This window comes from Bos indicus x Bos taurus, chromosome 9, assembly GCF_003369695.1.
Source record: "Bos indicus x Bos taurus breed Angus x Brahman F1 hybrid chromosome 9, Bos_hybrid_MaternalHap_v2.0, whole genome shotgun sequence".
Classification (NCBI taxonomy): Eukaryota; Metazoa; Chordata; class Mammalia; order Artiodactyla; family Bovidae; genus Bos; species Bos indicus x Bos taurus.
The window spans coordinates 73,481,467-73,497,295 of record NC_040084.1 but is presented as its reverse complement, the minus strand read 5'-3'; the positions used below and the strand labels follow the sequence as shown (position 1 = coordinate 73,497,295).

General features: G+C 39.4%; 1 protein-coding gene and 1 pseudogene across 7 annotated transcripts in view; both read left to right on the top strand.

The window, feature by feature from the left end:
- AHI1 (Abelson helper integration site 1) overlaps positions 1–15,829 on the top strand; it is a 220,130-nt gene that overhangs the window by 92,484 nt on the left and 111,817 nt on the right. For all 7 annotated transcript variants that reach the window (XM_027551631.1, XM_027551630.1, XM_027551632.1 and 4 more), the window contains one exon: positions 15,533–15,650. In XM_027551631.1, the coding sequence (XP_027407432.1) occupies positions 15,533–15,650 (118 nt within the window). The remainder of the gene's footprint in view (positions 1–15,532; positions 15,651–15,829) is intronic.
- LOC113898460 lies at positions 2,011–6,182 on the top strand (annotated as a pseudogene).

Sequence of the window (15,829 nt, the reverse complement as noted above, 5' to 3'; positions counted from 1 at the left end):
CACTTTCATGCATTGGAGAAGGAAATGGCAACCCACTCCCATGTTCTTGCCTGGAGAACCCCAGGGACGGGGGAGCCTGGTGGGCTGCCGTCTATCAGGTCGCACAGAGTCGGACACGAATGAAGCGACTTAGCAGCAGCAGCAGCAGCTTACTATTTTTGAAGATTTAAGAATATTGGAATTGGGATGTATCAATACTTTCAGTAAAGGGTTAGTGAGATCATTTCCTTCTCTGAGAAAAATATAATGTGATACTTTATAGGTAAGAGACACCAACACAGTTCCAATGTGTGAATGGGGCGTAAAGTGTATAAGCCTTGAAATAAATGGAAGCTGTGCACAAACAGTAATAATATATTGTGCTCTGGATTATTTGTGCCTTGTTTCATACTTCCTTTCCCATTTAACTATGTAACAGTCCTGAGAGACAGGTTAGAGATGATTGTTATTCCACTTTTAGAAAGGAGGAAAATGAAATTGAAGGAGGGTTAAGTGATTTGCCCAAGACCCCAAAGTCAGTCTGAAAATGGAGATTGATATAAAGAGGCTCTTGGTTGGTAAACAATTGCAACTGAACTATATCTGAGTTGCTTTCAACCTAGCAGCTTTCTTTAGCTTTCTTCCTTTTGCAAGCAAGCTTGTTTTATGTGCAAACTTCAAGTCAGTTGTCAAGAAAATAAATTTTATTTAAAAGAGTTGGAATGACACCACTTGTCCATTCTTCCCTCTTATTCTCTCCTGTCCATTTCCAAAATTCAGGTGAATCATGAGATATCCGTTTATTTGTCACATATGGTTATATATTGTCACAAAGTAAAAGGGTGAGGTCTCCGGAAGGGAAAGAATTAAGGTGGTATTAGTACAGTCAAAGCCTGCTTTATGTAATGTCAGTGCAGTAGAAATACTGTCTTTACTCAGCGGACACCTCCTACCACATGGCAGGTGCTTAGAATACAGAAGTTAGTAGGCTATTGTCTCGTTCCACATGAGGCATCTCATGGAGGAAATGTGTCAGAAAACACTAGGCTTATCCCATCACTGAGCTGTCCAGTATCAGTCAGGACCCATCACTTTTTTACCTAATTATCACAAGTCAACAGGAAATAGAATAGAGACAAGGGGAAGGAAGATGAGGGGAAAAAAAGAGAACAAGCTTTATTCTGACTTGAGCTGCAGATGTTCAGGAAACTTGTTCCTGATAGCAATGATTGGTGTAATGATTGTAGCTCCAAGATTACTAAATGTTCTTAAGTATGTATAGTGTATAAAACTGGAGTCAAAAAATAGTTTATCCTCTTGATTAGCAGTTCAGAGCTATTTCTCTTTATTTTTACAAATATGTTATATACCCCTCTTTTGTAATGCTGTCTGAATGCCCAAAGAGTAAAGTGTTCTGCACATATTTGGCAAGGCTTTATGGAGAACATCCTCTGCTAATCTGGAAACTTCCTGAGGGTGGAGGTTCATGTCATTCATCTCTGTGTTCCTAGTACTTAACAAAAAATAGAATAAATTATGATTGAAAATATGACATTTTTGGAAATCAGTCAAAGTATGGAAAGATTGGGCTTCCCAGGTGACGCTAGTAGTAAAGAACCTGACTGTCACTGCAGAAGACATAAGAGATGCAGGTTTGATCCCTGGGTCAGGAAGATCCCCTGGAGGAGGGCAGAGCTACCCACTCCAGTATTCCTGCCTGAAGAATCCCATGGACAGAGGAGCCTGATGGGCTACAGTCTATGGGGTCACAAGGAGTCGGACATAACTGAAGAGACTTAGAAGGAGTAGCAGGAGCATGGAAAGATTAACCTACTAGTTATTTTCTTTTTTTATGACAGTTTTATTGATGGTTTCCCTGGTGGCTCAGATGGTAAAACGTCTGCCTGCAATGCGGGAGACCTGGGTTCAACCCCTGGGTCAGGAAGATCCTCTGGGGAAGGAAATGGCAACCCACTCCAGTACTTTTGCCTGGAAAATCCCATGGACGGAGGAACCTGGTAGGCTACAGTCTATGGGGTTGCAAAGAGTCGGACACGACTGAGCGACTTCACTTTTATTGATATATAACATACATACCACAATAGTCATGCTTTCAAAGTATACAGTTCACTGGGTTTTATCATACACATAGAATTGGCAACCATCACTACTGTCTCTCCAAAAAGAGAGATTATTCCCTCCAAAAAGAAAGCCCATTTTCTCTTAGCAGTCATTCTCCATTTCTGGATAAGGACATGCACGCAGGCACACACATGCACACACACACCACCAAACAAAGCACTCAAACTCCTGGTAACCGGCAGGAGTGGTTTATATTTTCTGTCTCTATATATTTGCCAATTCTGGTTATTTAGTATAAATGGATTCATAAAATATATGGTCATTTATTACTGGCTTTCTATAGCTTAGAATAGTGTTTTCTTGAGTCCACTTGATAAGGAACTAATCCTGTCCTGTGAAAATTCTCATCTAGATATTAAACTAGCATGCTGAAGGAGCAGAAAGAAGATCACTAATCTTAAGTGGGATAGTGAGTAAGCGAGGAAGAGCAGTGTTCCATGACAAGTTGGGGAGAAGCTCAGGAGATCAGGCCAGCCTTTTAAACGGTCCTGTAAGCATGGTAATGTAGAGGAGGAAAAGCTTTACCTTCTGCCCTTATAGGTTCTGTGACTGGTCTAAGGATTAAATTGGCATAGACAGATTAACAGGAGGAAAAAAATGCAATTTTAATTTCATACATATGTGAGCCCCACAAAGACGTGGGATGCCAAAGACTGCCAGTTAGCTGGGGCTTATATACCATCCTGAGCCTAGAAAAGGGATGGAGGAGTCTGACACTTCTGGGGCAGAAGGCAACTTGAGAAGGTAAGAGGAGAAGCTGGTTTGTAGACATAAGTCTCTCAGGTGAAAAAGTTGTCCCTAATGATAGATGGCTTTTTCTTGGTATAGAACCCCATTCTAATGTCTGTTTCTCTTACAAAAGATAGCTTCCACTCTGTGTTCAGAATGCCTGTGTTTATAGTTTCTCAAAGTAATCCTTATGCAAAAGAGGCACATTTTTGGGTGGCATATTCTACTATCCTTCAGTAAGGAGTTTAGGATATTAATTAGAGAAACAAGTGACTGAGATGTTAACCTGGAAAGAACGTGAGAATGGATTTTATTTATTTATTTATTTTGAGAATGGGTTTTAAAAGGCAAGTAATAGTCTTCAGTTCAAGGAAGAGGAGATTGTGGCCTATACTAGTATGGTGTTACAAGATAAACCGAGGCATATTAAACATTTTAGGAGGGTTTTCTTTGAGCAAAAATCTATTCGAATTGGTTAGGGCCAAGCTTAGGATCATTTAGAAGCTTTTCACCAGCAGGAGCTGGGGAAAGACTCCTAGAGAGAAAGGGCTGAAGCAGAACAAGGAAGTTACTGATTGGCTATAGTTTAAAGCCCAGTTGGGCTCCTTGACGAGAGGCCTGGGGCATGGCTGTGTGGGGCCCGGGAGGTCGCCTTTGCTTGCGCGGGTGTCTTGGAACCCGCAAGCTATTGTGTCCCCATTTCCAGAGTCGCAGCCCCCAGGGTGTGGAAGACGGGGACAGGCCTCAGCCTTCCTCGAAGACTCCCTAGGTCCCCAAGATCTACACCAAAACAGGAGACAAAGGGTTTTCTAGCACCTTCACTGGAGAAAGACCACCCAAAGACGACCAGGTGTTTGAAGCTGTGGGAACTACAGATGAATTAAGTTCAGCCATTGGGTTTGCTATGGAATTAATTGCAGAAAAGGACCACCCGTTTGTGGAAGAGCTTCAGAGAATCCAGTGCTCCCTGTAGGACTTCGGCTCTGCCCTGGCGACTCCGCGCTCCTCAGCCAGAGAGGCTCATTTAAAACACGCCATGTTCGAGGCGGGGCTCATCCTGGAGCTGGAGCAGTGGATCGACAGATACTCTCGCCAGCTGCCCCCACTCACCACTTTCATCCTGCCTTATTCTTGCCTAGAGAATCCCATGGACAGAGGAGCCTGGCGGGCTGCAGTCCATAGGATCACAGAGTCAGACAGGACTGAGTGACAACACCCAGAGACTACGCCCCATCAGGAGGCAAGAGCAGCTCCACACTGCACTTCTGTCGGGCCGTGTGTAGCCCAGCCGAGAGACGTGTGGTGCCTCTTGTCCAGACGGGTGAGACCGATGCAAACGTGGTCAAGTTCTTAAACAGACTCAGTGACTGTCTCTTCACATTAGCCAGATACACAGCCATGAAGGAAGGGAATCCAGAAAAGATATACAAGAACAATGACCTGTTGGACCGCACCTGAGGCTCTGGGAAAGAATGGAAATGACAACGGTGAAGGGAAGACTTCGCCCTCGCATCCTGATCCCTGAAGATCTCACCCACAGGGGCCAGAAGCTGGTCTTCTCTCCAGACCCGGCTTCCTTTCACAGCCCTGACACTTCCTTTGGGAGCTGTGGCTGGTGGAGAATCCTACCCTCCTCCCCTGGGCTCTCCTCGGTCTTCGAGGAAGTGGGAATGAAGTCGGTGTTGCAGGAAAGAAAGATAAAGTGATTGCTTCATCGAGGAACCAAGCAGAAAAAATGAATAAAAGTGGGAAAGGCTTGCAAAAAAATAAAAATAAAGCTCAGTTGGCTATTGGGATTAGTTATCCTTAGGTTTCAGTATTGAAACCTCGAAGTATTTACAGGCTTAGATTTTGGTTTGCTTATGTGATCATAGGCCACCTGGCATTAAAGCCATTTCAGTCTAATCCTTGAATTCGTTTAAGAGTTATAATAATGGGAGTGCAAGCAGTGGACAAATTTAAGATATATTTTGGAAGTAGATTTAGCACAACGTGGTGATGGATTAGATGTGGTGTAAGTGAGAGAACGAGAACATAGAAATCACTTCTGTGTTGCTTTTTATAGCCACTGTAGATGCTGGTAGAGCTTTTTAATGAGATGAGGACTACTGGCGTGGAGTTTTCTATATGAATGTAGCTGAGAAGTAAGCAATTGGATATTTGAGTCTTGAGCTCTGGGGAGAGTTCAGGGTAAAAGCCGTATTTGTTCTAAACTGTTAGATTTGGTACAATCACCTGGAGAGAGAGTATAGCTAAGTACCTGAGACCCTGAAGAGAGTATGTCAGGAAATCTCACAGGAGGTATTTTAAGAAAAGGGAGTGATAAGCAGTCACATGCTATTGAGCGAATGAGTAAAACGAGGACAGAAAATTGGCAGGATGATGTCCTTTGGTTTCCTAGATGAGTACAGTTTCAGTGAGTGGCTGGGAGAAAAGCTCAGTTGAAGTGGGTTGAAGACAGAATGGGAGTCTATAAAGCAGAGACTGTGTAGACCATTCTTTTAAGAAATTCTAACTGAGGAGCAGAGAAGCAGCAACTGGAGGAGAACATTAGATGGACAATATTAAAGTATGCTTATTTGCTGCTGGGAATAATTCAGTGGTGACAGAGAAATTGATAACGTCCCATGGAGGTGGTTATTGCTGGACTCAAGTCCTTGAAGAAATGAGAGGGAATCAAATTCTGAATGCCAGTGGAGAAACTGGCCTTTAAGAGAAGTGAGTGTTCATCCTCTCTGATAGGCACATAGGTAGAAACTATGGGTAGATGCTCAGATAAAGATTTGATGATGGGAAGATAAAAAGAGTTCTCATCTCTTTACTTCCAAGACAGTAATTGGTATTAGAAGTCTTCCATTGCTCTCACATAAACTTATAATTTCCGAATTTCCTTCCTCTTTTCTTTGTTTCGAGATGGATTGAATCATATCAGAAATGATATTGCCTGGAGGAATTTCTTTCCATTAAGCTTTGTATGATTCCTCACAAATGGGATTAATCTGTTTTTCTCATGTTCCCAGACATATTGATTCATAATTGGCATGTATTTTAATTGAGTTTATTCTGCCTTAAATTATAATTAATTTTGCCTATATTCTCCAGAATTAAAGTATGAATTTCCTCAGGGAGGAACAATTCTATTCTTTCTTTCTGTTCATCTTCCTCTCCTCTCTTCCTTCTTTCTGTTTTTTTAGATATTACATGATATTGTTTCCAGCTCTAATCTTTACATGTCTGAATTTCCATACTTCTCTGTAAGCTTCTTGAAGCCAGAGGACTTTTATCTTTTTTTTAAATTATTAATGTTATCTATACTCAGTTCAGTTCATTCATTCAGTCATGTCCGACTCTTCACAACCCCACGGACTGCAGCACACCAGGCCTCCCTGTCTATCACCAATTCCCAGAGCTTGCTCAAACTCATATCCATCAAGTCGGTGATGCCATGCAACCATCTTATCCTTTGTTATCCCCTTCTCCTCCCACCTTCAATCTTTCCCAGCATCAGGGTCTTTTCAAATGAGTCAATTCTTTGCATCAGGTGGCCAAAGTACTGGAGTTTCAGCTTCAACATCCGTCCTTCCAATGAACACTCAAGACTGGTCTCCTTTAGGATGGACTGGTTGAATCTCCTTGCAGTCCAAGGGACTCTCAAGAGTCTTCTCCAACACCATAGTTCAAAAGCATCAATTCTTCTGCACTCAGCTTTCTTTATAGTCCAACTCTCACATCCATACATGACTACTGGAAAAACCGTAGCCTTAATTAGATGGACTTTTCTTGGCAAAGTAATATCTCTGCTTTTTAATATGCTGTCTAGGTTGGTCATAACTTTCCTTCCAAGGAGTAAGCATCTTTTAATTTCATGGCTGCAGTCACCATCTGCAGTGATTTTGTAGCCCTAAAAAATAGTCTGACACTGTTTCTACTGTTTCCCCATCTATTTGCCATGAAGCGATAGGACTGGATGCCATGATCTTAGTTTTCTGAATGTTGAGCTTTAAGCCAACTTTTTCACTTCTTTTTCACTTTCATCAAGAGTCTCTTTAGTTCTTCTTCACTTTCTGCCATAAGGGTGGTGTCATCTGCATATCTGAGGTTCTTGTTATTTCTCCTGGCAGTCTTGATTCCAACTTGTGCTTCATCCAGCCCAGCGTTTCTCATGATGTACTCTGCATATAAGTTAAATAAGCAGAGTGACAATATACAGCCTTGACGTACTCCTTTTCTTGTTTGGAACCAGTCTGTTCCATGCTGGGTCATATGGTGGTTTTATTCCTAGTTTTTTAAGGAATCTCCATACTGTCTTCCATAGTGGCTTTATCAATTTACATTCCCACCAACAGTGCAAGTGCGTTCCCTTTTCTCCACACCCTCTCCAGCATTTATTGTTTGTCGATTTTTTGATGATGGCCATTCTGACCTGTGTGAGGTGATATCTCATTGTGGTTTTGATTTGCATTTCTCTAATAATGAGCGATGTTGAGGATCTTTTCATGTGTTTGTTAGCCATCTGTATGTTTTCTTTGAAGAAATGTCTGTTTAGGTCTTTTTCCCACTTTTTGTTTGGGTTGTTTGTTTTTCTAGCATTGAGTTGTATGAGCTGCTTGTATATTTTGGAAATGAATCCTTTGACAGTTGTTTCATTTGCTGTTATTTTCTCCCATTCTGAGGGTTGTCTTTTCACTTTGCTTATAGTTTCCTTTGCTGTGCAAAAGCTTTTAAGTTTAATCAGGTCCCACTTGTTTACTTTTGTCTTTATTTCCGTTACCTCTAGGAGGTGGGTCATAGTGGATCTTGCTTTGATTTATGTCATCGAGTGTCCTGCCTATGTTTTCCTCTAAGAGTTTTACAGTTTTTGGTCTTACATGTAGGTCTTTAATCCGTTTTGAGTTTATCTTTGTGTATGTGTTAGGAAGTGTTCCAACACTCTTTTACATGTATCTGTCCAGTTTTCCCAGCACCATTTATTGAAGAGGCTCTCTTTACCCCATTTAATATTCTTGCCTTCTTTGTCAAAAATAAGGTACCCATAGTGCATGGGTATATTTCTCCACTCCAGTATTCTTGCCTGGAGAATTCCATGGTAGGAGGTTAAAGTCCATGGGGTTGCAAAGAGTCAGACACAGCTAAGTTGACTAACACTTTAACTTGCAATTTCAACTACGGAATCAGAGTCAAAGATAAAATAGAAGAACAAAAGATGCTTGACAACAGTTTTAGGAGTTCTGTGCCAAGAACTAGGGCCAGAGACCTATATGTATATATTTTTCTATTATTTCATACCCCTGTTTCTAGATTTAAATATGGGTACTGTGTGGATCACAATAAACTGTGGAAAATTCTTCAAGAGATGGGAATACCAGACCACCTGATCTGCCTCTTGAGAAATTTGTATGCAGGTCAGGAAGCAACAGTTAGAACTGGACATGGAACAATAGACTGGTTCCAAATAGGAAAAGGAGTTCGTCAAGACTGTATATTGTCACCCTGCTTATTTAACTTATATGCAGAGTACATCATGAGAAACGCTGGGCTGTAAGAAGCACAAGCTGGAATCAAGATTGCTGGGAGAAATATCAATAACCTCAGATATGCAGATGACACCACCCTTATGGCAGAAAGTGAAGAGGAACTCAAAAGCCTCTTGATGAAAGTGAAAGTGGAGACTGAAAAAGTTGGCTTAAAGCTCAACATTCAGAAAACGAAGATCATGGCATCTGGTCCCATCACTTCATGGGAAATAGATGGGGAAACAGTGGAAACAGTGTCAGAATTTATTTTTCTGGGCTCCAAAATCACTACAGATGGTGACTGCAGCCATGAAATTAAAAGACGCTTACTCCTTGGAAGGAAAGTTATGACCAACCTAGATAGCATATTCAAAAGCAGAGACATTACTTTGCCAACAAAGGTTTGTCTAGTCAAGGCTATGGTTTTTCCTGTGGTCATGTATGGATGTGAGAGTTGGACTGTGAAGAAGGCTGAGCGCCGAAGAATTGATGCTTTTGAACTGTGGTGTTGGAGAAGACTCTTGAGAGTCCCTTGGACTGCAAGGAGATCCAACCAGTCCATTCTGAAGGAGATCAGCCCTGGGATTTCTTTGGAAGGAATGATGCTAAAGCTGAAACTCCAGTACTTTGGCCACCTCATGTGAAGAGTTGACTCATTGGAAAAGACTCTGATGCTGGGAGGGATTGGGGGCAAGAGAAGAAGGGGATGACAGAGGATGAGATGGCTGGATGGCATCACTGACTTGCTGGACGTGAGTTTGAGTGAACTCCGGGAGTTGGTAATGGACAGGGAGGCCTGGCGTGCTGCAGTTCATGGGGTCGCAAAGAGTCGGACACGACTGAGCGACTGATCTGATCTGATTGAGTTTCTTACTTTTAAGCCCATTATTCTGTAATTCTTATCATCAAAAAGTCAGTTACATTTGAGAAGTCTTGAATATAAATACCGCCTTAAATTTGGGTAAGGTTTTAAAATATGCACTGCTTTCATATGTGTTAATGAGTTTGACTTCTGTGTAGTTTTTATAAGGTTATACCAGCCATTTACTAAACAAATTTATATAAACAAAACCCGTCCCTTACCCTCAAAAAGATTATAGTCTCATGGATGATAACTTACTAGGTAAGCATCCTAAGGTACTACCAGTGCCATGATACTAGAAGATGTGGGAATAGTGGGGAGACAAAGAAGGAGGTCCGTCTGGTCAACAAAGGTCAGTCTAGTCAAAGCTGTGGTTTTTCCAGTTCTGATGTATGGATACTGCAAGGAGATCAAAGCAGTCAATCCTAAAGGAAATCTGTCCTAAATATTCATTGGAAGGACTGATGCTGAAGCTGAAGCTCCAATACTTTGACCACCTGATGGGAAGAACTGACTCATTGGAAAAGCCCCTCATGCTGGGAGAGATTGAAGGTGGGAGGAGAAGGGAATGACAGAGGATGAGATGGTTGGATGGCATCACTGACTCGATGGACATGAGTTTGAGGAAGCTCCAGGAGTTGGTGATGGACAGGGAAGCATGGTGTGCTGCAGTCCGTGGGGTCGTGAAGAAGTCGGACACGACTGAGCAACTGGGCTGACTGAAATTAGGAAGAGATAAGTTCTAATGGGAAAGTCTGAAAGACTTTTCGTGCCTGATGTAACACTTAAGCTTAGGCTTTGAGAAGAAGTCAATATCAAAAAGGAAGATGGAGCCAGGAAGGAAGCACATTCCAGGAAACAGGAAAAGCATGAACTGAGTCACAGAGACATGAAGCAATGTGGAATGTCTGGGGAGCAATTTGTTGCAGCTGGAACATAGGAGATAGAGCAGTAAGGTTGGAAGGCTAGTAGTTCTTATAGAAAGCTTTGTTTGCTATACTTAAAAAGTATGGATTTTATCCAGTGGAACAGTTGATGATGGGTTTTAAACAAAAGTGTTGCTCAATCAAATTAGCATTTTAGAAAAATCACCCTGGTAGCAGTATAGAAGAAGAATCAGTAGATGGGAAGACAAATCAGGAGACGACTATTGCAGTGGTAGCACTGATGATGAAGGAGTGGAATCAGATGCCAGAGCACCTGACTGCCTAAATGAGAACTCTGCGTGGAGTGTGAGGAAGCTGTCCAGGGTGATGCCCATCTGTCTGGCTGGAACAGCAGAGTGGGTGATGAGAGCTTTCCCCAAGGAAGTGAACAGCATAGGAAAGGTTAGTTTGGTTCTGAACTTACTGATCAGAAGAGTTTTACATGAAAAAATTGTCAACATGAAAGGCAGATGAAGCGATGAAAACATACATCTTTGCCTGGGATAACCGTGTGGTGTGAACGAAGTAGAGAGCCCAGTGGGTCTAGCAGGCAACACAGAGAAGCAGTGGCAGGATCACCAACAAAAAATGGTTTCCCAGAAACACGAGAGTGATTGACAGTGTCAGATATCTCAGAGGCCTGAGTGAATCTGCCAAATTTGATCATTTGAAGTCCATGATGACTTTAGTTTCAGATTTAGTGTTCTGATAGATACAAGCTTTGTTGTAGCTGCTTGAAAGTGAATGGCTGAGCTATATAGATAGCAGTTATTGGCTGTTTTTCAAAAACTTTAACATTCAATGAAGGTTAAGGAAATTTATGGAATCATAGTAAGAATTACTTGTTTTCTATTTTGTAGTAAAGTGAAAAGATTAATGCTTATAGCCTGTAGACAAACAGCTAGTAGAGAATTTGGAAGAGCCTTAAGGATAGCCACATGGAGAAGGAAATGGCAACCCACTCTAGTATTCTTGCCTGGAGAATTCCATGGACAGAGGAGCCTGGCATGGTACAGTCCATAGGGTTGCACAGAATCAGACACGTCTAAGCATGCATGCAAAGATATCTTCAAGGGAACAGCTGGGGGATTAATTTTAAATGGAAGAGTACCTCTTTATCTGGGCTTCCCTGATAGCCCAGTTGGTAAAGGATCCGCCTGCAATGAAGGAGACCCTGGTTCGATTCCTGGGTCGGGAAGATCCCCTGGAGAAGGGAAAGACTACCCATTCCAGTATTCTGGCTTGGAGAATTCCATGGACTGTATAGTCCATGGGGTCTCAAAGAGTTGGACCTGACTGAGCGAATTTCTCTTTCACCTGTTTATCTGACACTGGAAAGAAAGAGAGGAGGACAGGTGTAAGAGGTTTGTTCTTGGAAGTGAGGATTTCAGGGGGTTCAGAACCAAATTTTCTCTCTGGAGTAAGGAAATATACTGAGAGAGAAAGGAGGTGAAGGTTTGTACTGTAGTATGCATCAGGTTAATTGGCTTTCTCTGAGGCATATTACTACTGGGTAAGTGGTTTGAACCAGTACTAGATGTTAATTTTGAGCTTTATACAGGGGAATATATTAGTAATTTTTGAACCACCAGCCCTTATACTCAAAAAATCTTGATTAAATATTACAAAATAAAATGTGATGACTGATCCCCATTTGAATGCTGGTTTAGTTAATACTGTAGGGGGTGAACTAATATGAGGAGAGATTTTCTAGCTCGTTACCCCACTGTAAAAATTTAACAGTAACAATGTTTCTTCCCTATCCCTCACTTCATTGTCGCAATTTATAAGGGCAGTATCTAGGACCTAGAGAGATCATGTTGCATCTCTCTTTATGACATCACGGCCTACTCATTTCTTAGGTTTTACTAACCTCTATATCACAGAAATGTAAGTTGCTTTTAGAACTTATGAGGTGTTCAGATAACTGACTTCAGATAACTTGAATCTCACTTTGGCTCAAGTTTTCTGTTTAACTTGTTTTGTAATACTGGGATTTTAACTTTTACAGCAGACATATAATTTGCAACAAAAAAATTTCCTAGGTGCTGGTTTTAGAAGTGTCTTCAAATTAAAGCGTTATCTGCATTGTTGTTCAAATTTAGTTTAAAAAAAATAGATGTCCAGAAGAAGGGGGACACATTTGTTAACATAAGTGTATAAACAGTGTTAATATCTTTTCTGTTATCATTAAAATCAAGTTTGAAGTGTCTTCACAAATTGAAACTTTGAAAACAATTCTTCAGGTTAATAAAGCATATAAAGTCAGCTAAAAGGATTAGACTTGTAAGTATATATGGAAATGAGTGTTACATATCTCCCAATGGTTTTACAATTTAATCACTAAAGGGTAAACTATTGTAGCCTGTTTAGCTTTGTGCATTCAATTTGAGGTTAGAGCAATGACTTTTTTAACATGAAAATTAACTCCTCCTAGAGAATTAGTATTTGCATATTTTATCAAAACTGTTTATACCCTGAAAGAGCAGGCAAAACAGTTTTTGTGATTAACTTGGCAGTTCTAGGTGGTTGTTTTTTTCTTTTCTTCCATTATGAATTTTATTAAATTTTTATGCTTCTCATTTTGCACAGTATGGAGGTATTAAACTGACTTTGGCAGACTGTGGTTTTTGCATGAGGCAAGCAGAAAAGTGTTTTGTAAAAAGAGGATAGATTGTTGTAGGGTAGACTATCTTAGCCAACCTTTCTGTTGTTGTAAAATTATTAAGCAATTCTTTTCCACAGCATATGTTTCAAAAATAGATATTGCTTCACTCTGTATAATGGTTATTATTATTTTTCTTCCTTTAAATGAATTAGTGAATATGTATAAGCTCACTTTGAAAATACTTTGAGTTCTAATTTCAGATCACTATTAGTTCAGTTCAGTTCAGTCACTCAGTTGTGTCCGACTCTTTGCAACTCCATGAATCGCAGCACGCTGGGCCTCCCTGTCCATCACCAACTCCCGGAGTTTACCCAAACTCATGTGCATCGAGTTGGTGACGCCATCCAGCCATCTCATCCTCTGTTGTCCCCTTCTCCTCCTGCCCCCAATCCCTCCCAGCATCAGGGTCTTTTCCAATGAGTCAACTCTTCACATGAGGTGGCCAAAGTATTGGAGGGTAGTGATTAACAATTATCCATACCTTAGAAACTAAGTTATCCTCCCTGTTATGTTGCCACTTATCACTTCACGAACATTTGAATAGTCTCTAAAGATATGTCAAGAGAGGGCAGAAGTGTAGAAATGCTTAGAAAAACCATGTAATTGTAGATCATAATTGGATTTTTTACAACAGCATTTTACTTAGAAAAAGTGGCAAGTCTTTCAGTTTGAGTGGAGTCATTCAAGTATCCTATTTGAGCTTTCTTGGTATTTATTTTTTGCTTTAGCACAAGTAATTTTCTGAAGAGGAAGACTGAAAAGCACATTTGTGTGTATGTGTGTGTGTGCACATGTGCGTGTCCAGCATACACCTGCTTTTTTGCACCAGATTTCAAAATGCTTTGTTTGATAGGTAGGATTAAAATTTTCAAGAAAATAGAAGTAAACTGAAAAATGATTCTAAAAAAGAGAAGTGAAGTAAATAGTTAAGTGATAAATTGTCATTTTGTGTATAGTACTTCCATATAAAAGCATAGCATTCTGAAAAATTTACTGCATCATCTTACTGCACTACATATTTCTAAGTACCCTTGCTTGTAATGATGTTAATAATAATAACTAATATTTATATAACACTTGATTTGTATAGCACTTTAGGATCCCCTTTGTGAACATACTCGTGTTATTTAGTGCTTTAGGGTTAACCTATGTTTTAATACCAATGATTATTATTAGTCTTCAAGCACATTTCCTTTGAAGTTTATTTACTGTTTTTATTATCTCCATTTAAAGTTGGAAAATGAAATTCAATGATCTTAGGTGATTTCATTGTTACTTTAGCTGTTGTATCAATGTAAATAGTCAACTTTAATTTTGGTCAGTGTTAATAATGGCTTCTTATAGAATTTTTGTAGCTGGATAATTTTTCTTAGCATTGATGTAATATTTGACCCCATCTAGTAACTACTTTCGAAAATATTTTTATTTTTCATAAGATGATACCACAATAGTTTAGGAATCTTAGAGCTATAATCGCACATGATCTTAATTGACTTTTTCACAAAATTATCTTTCTTTCAAAAGAAAAACTTAATCTTATATACCATTTACTGTCACTGTTTGAAAGAAGAGAAGCATTTACAAATATTATGTAAATAATGAGTCAGATAAAGGGCATGTAACCACAACTCAGTACTGTTGTTCTATGTATAGAACATCAAAAGGGAATTTTTAAATACTAATACAGTGGAAGTCCTCTGTGTAGTTTTGAGTATTTCAAAAAAGAGAAAGGAGCTACTTTCCTATACTAATATTTACATACCATAAACTGTCATTTTTAATAGTTTGTTAATTAACAGATTACTTTTTTACAGAAAATTAGAAATTTAAACATTTCCATTTTTTTCAAAATTCGATCACATTTTATCATGCTTTTTGAAAGTGGTAAAAATAATAAGATATAATGATTGATTTATTAATAATGAAAAAGAGACTAGATCGCTGCTGAAATTATCTGAACTGCAAGATGAATTTACTAACTTACTAAACATTTTAGCCTTTTTCTGTGAAGTGTGTTTTTCATACACTTACAGTGTTACAGTGTACTTACAATGTAGTTACAATGTTGCACTTGTTACTCGTTTCATTTCATTTCATTTCTGAGTACAGACCATTGTACTTGCACAATTGTAGTAGAATTTTTGTGCTACTGAACATTGTATTTACTTATAGAAATTTTGCTTGTTCATTATTTGAGTTGTTTTTTGAAAACTGTCTTAAGAATAAGATTTTTTGATACGGCAGAAACTATTTCACTTGGCTAGTTAAGTTGCAGCTGTGTTATCTATGTCACTGTGATACATATAAACATGAACATTACAGGTGTTTTCTGTACAGTATCTGAAAAGGAAGTACTTGTTCTTTCAAAAATGCTAAGGAAATGTGGATGTGAAACATTTAAAAACTCTTTCTTAATTGAAAGCAGTCAGGGAGTCACTTATTTTTTGCTTTTTTTTTTTTTTGGCATAACTTTTAAGACCACTCTAAGTTACTAATAAAGTTAGTCCCATGATAAGCAAACTTGTTTTCAAAGTAAGGCAGATTGTAAAACTATAGAGTTTTGTAAACTCTTAAAAACTAAGCATATAAATCATTGTCACTTCTTTTGACATGTTCCCTGGTTTGCATCGTAAGCAAATATTTCTCATCCACTATTTGCATCAGTAACCCCGGAAATTACGCTTTCATTTCTGATTTGCCTTTCCTATTACAGGTCAACAAAAATCTCTCATTCACTTCGACATCAGCCTCCTCACAGCAGTCTAAGTCAAAACAATCAAACATGCTGGACGCTCATCAGATTCTGCGTCAGTTTGGTTTCAGTCAAACCGGTGAGCCCCTTTCTTACTTTGACTATTCATTAAATGTTCAGATTCTATTTTTTAATGGATGTCATATATTTCACTTCAGAAGTATGGCTCATAGCATTATAACGGTCAATTTTCACACTTGGTGAATTATATTCCAGCATTTTTTTCTTTAAAAATCACTGAATTATTTCAAAAGCAAA